Raw genomic sequence first — 7,185 nt, 5'->3', positions numbered from 1 at the left:
CCACTCACTATCTGTGTGACCTTGAGTAAGTGACTAAACCATTCTGAGCCTCCCTTTTCTCATCTTTAGTGGGATATTATTATTATTCAAATGTCTATCACAGTGCCGAGCACAGGGGAGGTGCTTAATTGTTATTCGAGCTCCAGTACTTCCTGGCAGTGGGCAACTGAACAAGATGCTTCTGCCTGGTGAGCCTCGGGGTCTCTCTACAATTCCTGCTAGGTACCCACAGCACCTCGTGGGATGGGCGCTCACTAAATGGATGCTGAATAAATGAGGAAACCTAAAAAAACGGAAACAATACCTACGAACAGAACCTGAGAGGATTAAACAGGATCAAAAACACTGTGTAAAGATCAGTGTAAATGCTAATGAATCAATCACCTAGCACTCAGAAGGTGCATGACGTTAGTCCCTTCCCTTCTGTCCTTGCTTTTTAACCCGTTGTCTTTTTTTTTTTTTTGTATTTTAAACCTCTCCTTTTTTATTAGCTCCGCCTTTTCAGATGACAAACACACGCCAGTCTCCCCTGACCTAATAAACCTTCTTTGGATCTTGCTATCTCAGATTCTAGTCCAATCATTCTTCACTTTCACCAACTATACTTTTTCTCAACACAACACCCTTTTCAATGAACAAGCCATATCTTTTGTTTTAGGGAAGAAACAAGTCCCAGTTTATTATTACTTTAAAAAAAAGCAAGTATCATTTACATAATTGTTCAAGCAGAAGTATATATATTTCATTTTAAAATACATATGTATGTAATGTTTCTACTACAGTAGTTCATTTCAAGAGGAATTTCATTATGCATCTTCCACCGAGCCCTGAACCGAGAGAGTCAACGTATTCAAACAAACCCCAAGGTGTGGAGATGCTTCAAGTCGGTTCTTCATTAGGAGCCTCAGCATGGGGGCTCCAGAGACCCCACAGAAGGTTTTCCGGGGAGAGCTGAGACGTTCAGATAAGCGAGTTCTGGAAAGAAGGGGTAGCTGGCTGGCGGCGGCAGGCTCACCCCTGGGGTAGAGCGAGGAGAACAGACAGGGGAGTTCTGAGAGGCACCAGCGCTATCTAAACTCAGGGGGACGGGACCAAGTGAGCGGCAGCAGTAATTGAGTTTCAGTTACCTGCGGGGTGGCGAAATAAAGCAGTAACTTCATCTGCCTGACGTGGGGGAAGTTTAGAGGTGTCCTTGGCATACTCACAGTGAAATCCGTCACCTTTTGCTGTGTTGGGTGATGGCAACCACACAGCACCGGCTTCCTAGTGACAGCCAGCGCACGTCCTGTTAGGCAGCACCGGAGCGCTCCAGCTAATGAAGCATTTCCTGCAGGCCTGTCTCCCAGGGCTCTCTGCATCCTCTGTCTGAAGGAATGGCACCATGGGAAAATTCAGCACAGCCAGCATCAGCCATCACCCAAACTCAAAAGAGTCTTTGAATGGCAGAGAGGGGCCCATTTTCTTTTCTGCCGAGCCCGGGGTTAGAACCGTCCTCGGGTCATTTTCTGTGGGTCTGTACAAACGCGCCGACTGGCAGCGCGCCGCTCTTCACCTGAGCCCGGATTTCAGCTCGGTGCTTTAATGTGAAGACCAGGGCTCTCACCGTCCGCCTGTACGGCCCATTAATGAGGCGGGAGCAGAGATGAAACGTTTCCCGCTCAATATTTTCAACCAGTAGGTGATCCATCTAAAAAACAGCAAAATTATCAAATTAGGGCCTTGCATTGCATACGGATTAAAAAACAAGAGAGGCTGGAACACTCTGCTCAGAGGCTTCCATTAATCAACTGAAATTCAAGGACATCTACTTCCTGTCACAAGAGAAACAGGAAGAGCAAATTAATTCCACCCTGGCAATTAAGGAACAAGGCCATGTGCTTTGTGACAGGGACCTCACTCACAACCCCTGCCGGGTGGTAATATTTGCCATTATAACAGGAAACTGGCCCGAACTAAGCAACGGGTACTGGGCCCTGTACTTTACCAACCAGGAAACGAAGACCAAGGGCAATAAATCAGTATAACAGTTTATACTTTTTTTTTTCGTTTGTTTTAAAAGTGCTTTTAACCCTTTACTGCATTTCAGAAATACTGGATCTGAATCCTAATATGTGTGTAGAGCAGTTTGTTAAGCACTTTTCACATTTAATGCTCACATCTCCTATTATCTCATTTTACAGATGAGGAAATGGGTTGAAAGGTAGAAAGAGGTTCAAGGGCTTACAATCGCTGAGAGGCAGAGCTGGGACTCTGACCTGGAGCCCCAACTCCAAAGTTCATGTTCCTTTTGCCATACTAACTGCCTCCTCAACATCCTGAGACCAGCAGAGTTCGGAGAGACATTTGCAGGGTCAGCTAGGCAGACCAGGCCTAGGGGGTGCAACCTGTAGTGATTCTGGCGTGGCCTGGTTCAGGCCCAAGTCCTCCTAAGGCCACAGACGTAATTCAAGTAGGACAGGTCTGGAACTTTGTCCACACAGTCTGCATCCAGGTCAGCTTGGGCTGCTGGTCAGGGAGCCCCTCCGCCCCTATCTTTCTTTCCAGGCCCATTCCCCAGCACGGCCCAGCATGAGCCCGCTAAGCTGCTTTCACAAACCTCTCCGCCTCTGCACAGTATGTGTTCCCTCAGCAAGGTACACCTCACCTAGAAAACCCATTCCTATTTGTATGTCAAAACTTAGCTAAAAAGCAAAATGCAAAACAAAACAAAAAACTCCCGAAAAAAACCCCAACAAATAAACCAACCAAAAAAACCAAACAACAAAAGCAAACCCTTGTTCAGAGTTCTGAAGGTTCTGCTTCGGGCTGCCACCACGTCTGGAGCTCCCCTTAGTTATTACCAGAATATATTACAATGATGCACTTTTTGTCTGTCTCCCGAGGGTGAGACCCTTGAATACAGGACACAAATGTCTCGCTCACTTCCTTTTTTCCCTTCATTCAAATATTTATTCAGCACTTACTATGTGCCAGGCTCTGTGCTTGGGGAGGGAGAAAAAGCAGGATAAGGCTGGCGCAGTCTTGGACTCCACGGAGGGCACAGTCCAGTAAGCACCAGGTAGGGGACTGGGATTCCAAGAGTACTGAACACTAGGAAAGAGGCCGGAAACGCGTGCTGGGGCGCAGGGGTACAGCAGCGGGGCCCAACCCAGCAGGGCAGGGTCTGGCTGCGTAAAGTGAGCATCTGCTTTGTGATAAACTCACTGACCAGCACATATATCTTCTGTGCACTTTTGCTATGTATATACTGCACTGTTGTTTAAAACAAAAAGTTTAAGAAAAAAATGTACCAAAAGTAAAAAAGGATCACCTGACATTTAATAAAATATCCTAATATAAGGAACAGACAGACCAAAACAACTAGAGAAAAGAAATTTGGAAGCAATAAGGACCGAGCAGGGAGCAGAAGAGACCCAGAGGGAAAGAGACAGAGGATGAATGTCCAGGCCCAGACACCTGCCTGAGCACAGCAGACGGAAGACGTTCAGGGAAGCCTGTGGTCCCGAGGACTGACTGGCCACCTAGGCGGTGCTGGGTCGAGTGGACGTGGGCCACGGCTGTCCAGAACCCAGACTCCTCAAGCTTTTCATGGCCTCCTGCGCGGGCACTGACCGAACCCCCGGCCTGCGGCAGCCCTGGTAGCAGATTCCTTCGGGAGGCTGGAAGGGCAGCTGGCTGTCTGCCCGGCATCTGTCCAGAAACATATGCCAGAGAGGCTCCTTGATCTGGTGTGAGGATGGTTAGTCACTGACTGTTTAGAGATTCACTCAGTGTAACAGTCAAGAAAAAGTTTGTTTTTAAAAAATTTTTTGAGGGGGGGGGTTGTTTGTGGGAGAAAAAGAGTATGTATACATGCATTTCCAAAACAGGTAGTGGCTATTCCACCAAATCGTAGTATATATACAAAATAAAAAAGAACTTGCAGAGCACCCTGGAATTCACGGAACTGGATGCTCATACATTATTTCACTTAGCAAGTGGTCACTGAGTTGCTAGGCTGAGTCTGGCCCGATCTGGGGAGTGGGGAGCCTGGGCAGAAGAGACCTGGCCCGACCCTCCAGGAACTCACGGCCCAGAAAGGGGACGGCATGTACACAGACAGCCGCGGGGTAGTGGGAGAGTGTTCCACCCACCATGTGGCGGGAACAGGGAGCAAGCATCTAACAATTCTCATATCTTCTTACTAAATGAAGGCCAATCAGAATGAAGAAATGATAGTGATTAATATCACCAGTGATATTAAAATGTAAATTATATGGGAAAATGAGTTATCATGTACCTTTCTGTATAGCAAGTTCATTGCACAAAGTGAAGAATGCCTGTCTTATAACTGCCTTTGGATAACCCAATGCCCCCCCCGCACCCCGCCCCAAGTTACTGAGTCTTTTCCAACGGGTCCTAACCTGGTGACTTAGGTAAGCCCTTGGAGACTTATCTGAAGGACCACAGTCTCACTGAGACCTTGAGAAAAAAGGGTTTTGCTGTGTGATGTAACCATAGGAATGAGAATAAGAATCCCATTAAAAAGCCTACAGATTTATTTGGGGACCATATGCCTTCTCTGTCTCTCATGATCCGCCTGCACTCCTCCCCCCCACAGGTTTCTGCTCCTCCCCATGTGCCTTACCACCAGTCCTAACTGCCGCAGTCTCTCCCCATATTCTACACATCTCTACCCAAAGCTGCTGCTTCCTCATCACTCCTCCAACATCCTCTGTTTCAACACTCCCACTGTTGTTTTCTTAGTATTTCCTAGTTCACATTTCTCAGAGACAGAATTTGATTTGCCTTCCCTATCTATTTGTACCTGTGAGTTACTCAGTTGTCCAATCCCGGATGAATCGGCGATAGCTGGGAGAAGATCTAAAGCATGACCACTTAGAGCTGTCTTCATCAAGGATTCTGGCCTCAGTGGGAAATGGTGCTATAATCAATTAGTGTTGTCTACCACATCTGTGAGCCCTTTAGAAAAAGGGAACAAGGCCTTCTTCACGTGTGTGCCTTAAGTGCAGAACTTCCTACATTGTGCTGTAACTATCTCCCTCAGAAGACTGTGAGAGCCTTTCCAGGGATGGGACTGTCTTGGATCCCTTTCTAAATCCCCCAGGCCCAGCATAGGTACTAGCAGATGCTAAGAGTTCAGTAAATACTTGTTAAATGAATGTCCTTTCCCCCGTAGGTAACCTCGTTCCATTCCTGCTCTTTCAAATACATCCTATACATAGTAGATAAGAAATGTAATGTGAAATATAATGCTTCTATCTAATGCTTCTATTTTATATGTATTTTCTAGTTAGCAAAATCCTATCCCTCCTGCAAAGGCCAGTTCAATTGCCATCTGTTCTATAAAACCTTCCCAGATTCCCCCATCAGATTTCACTTTCTTTCCTTTGTGTGTCTACACCACTTGCTAGTACCACTATTTCAGATATATTTCATCTTGTCTTGTATTAGTCATTTACAGGCTCTCAGCCAGGAGACAGTAAGCTTTCTTAAGACAGGGAGTGCAACGCACTTGTGTTTGCATTCTCCCCGGCACTAGGAGTAGTAGTACTAAATACTTGTTGAATTGAATGTCCACTGGAAGCAAACTTTGTGTGGGTTTTAGCACACATAGGATGATTGGATTTGTACACATCTAACCACACTCCTTTCTGACCACTTAAATACATTTATAAAAGAGCTGGTCAAAGCCAGAGGTGCAGCCTGAAGCCATTAAACAAAGAAAAAACTAACAGTTCCATACGGGGACTCGCCCCTGACCTGGATCTCATTAGCACCATCTGACAACCAACCGGGCCAACCAGCCAGCGTTTCATAACTCTTAATGATACAGGCTCACTTTGAGAATCGGGTTCATTTTTTTTTAATGACATAATAGGAAAATGATCACAGGCCATGAGGTAGGAAGGAGAGTGGATAATGAGGAAGGGGAAGTAAGAGAATGACACCACAGGGGACGTTCATACGAGGAAAGATCTGAAAGACAGAGCAGAACAAAGAAGATCCGGAAGGGAGAAAGTAAAGGGGAATGGAGCCAGGGTCTCAACAATGGAGTTTTTATTCATCTGTTCCATTATTCCAAGAACAAGGAAACAATCCATGAATTTGGAAAGCAAGATCTACACGGTAATAGAGAGACAATTTGGCTGTGTGTGTGTGTTCCTCATCTGCGGTTTTCACTAGTAAAGAATATGACCAAAACAAAGAACATGAAAATATTTTTTCTGCAAAAATGTAATGAGTAGATCTACAAAAACACGTTAGGATCAAATTGTAAAGGCTGCTTAGTCATTGGGCCAGCAACTTACCAATGACTCACTACTGCCCCATGAAGAGCACTTGTTGAGATCGGATGTCTGATTTGAATGCACTCAGCACTGGTTATTGTCAAAGACCAGATACTGACTGTGTTAGATGGCTCACTGATTTATCCTAAAATGGAAATGTTTCAGATAACAGGTGCTAAGAGTTAACTTTTATGCAAAAGTGTTTATATTTATAATTCTTTGACATACCAAACTGATAAAATTACTATCCATACTGTTTTATGCAACAAAATAGATTTGATTTTTTGGGGGGGCCAAGAAAGAGAATAAGATGCATACTTTTAATTTTTAAAATTTACTCTTTGGGAACAACACCACTCAACTGTGCTTAATCTGGTATTTTTTCCAATTACGTTGGAAAGCACTAACGAATGTATCACTTTTTTAACTTTGCTTTGTAACACTTGAGTGCTTACCACTTGATGTGCCATTTAAAGTATAATTAATGGATAAACTAAAAGGATAATTATTATGGAGTTTAATATAGCAGGCAAACTGCTCATTAATCCTTACAAGCATTGCTTCGTTATTATCATTTACTTAAAAAGATACCACAGGGAACTGGTATTTACCACCACATTAACTACATATTATATACCCACACTCTATGTTTCTGTAATCATTTTGGTTTATTTAAAAAAATAAACTTTATTTAAAATATCAAATAGCAAGTCTTGTTGGCTAATCAATATTCTGGAAAATTAGATTTATAATCTTCATATTTCTTCTTTCTTCCAAGGATTTAATATTCATATTAAAGTTTCCTTTGGGAAAAGATAAGCCAACCTTAACAGCACAGCAATTCGCTGAACTATCAAGTAACATTAGAAATTATAAAAGTAAAAAAATAAACATA

General features: G+C 43.9%; 1 protein-coding gene across 2 annotated transcripts in view; it reads right to left on the bottom strand.

Moving 5' to 3' along the window:
• Window positions 1-667: 667 nt before the first annotated feature.
• The window catches only part of TCEANC2 (transcription elongation factor A N-terminal and central domain containing 2), a 31,622-nt gene continuing 25,104 nt past the window's right edge, over window positions 668-7,185 (bottom strand). For both annotated transcript variants that reach the window (XM_036026141.1, XM_028513634.2), the window contains exon 5: window positions 668-1,687. In XM_036026141.1, coding sequence (XP_035882034.1) covers window positions 1,499-1,687 — 189 coding nt within the window. In that variant the 3' untranslated portion in view covers window positions 668-1,498. The remainder of the gene's footprint in view (window positions 1,688-7,185) is intronic.

Source organism: Phyllostomus discolor, chromosome 5, assembly GCF_004126475.2.
Source record: "Phyllostomus discolor isolate MPI-MPIP mPhyDis1 chromosome 5, mPhyDis1.pri.v3, whole genome shotgun sequence".
Taxonomy (NCBI): domain Eukaryota; kingdom Metazoa; phylum Chordata; class Mammalia; order Chiroptera; family Phyllostomidae; genus Phyllostomus; species Phyllostomus discolor.
The sequence above is the reverse complement of the archived record's forward strand: the minus strand, read 5'-3'. Positions and strand labels throughout refer to the sequence as shown.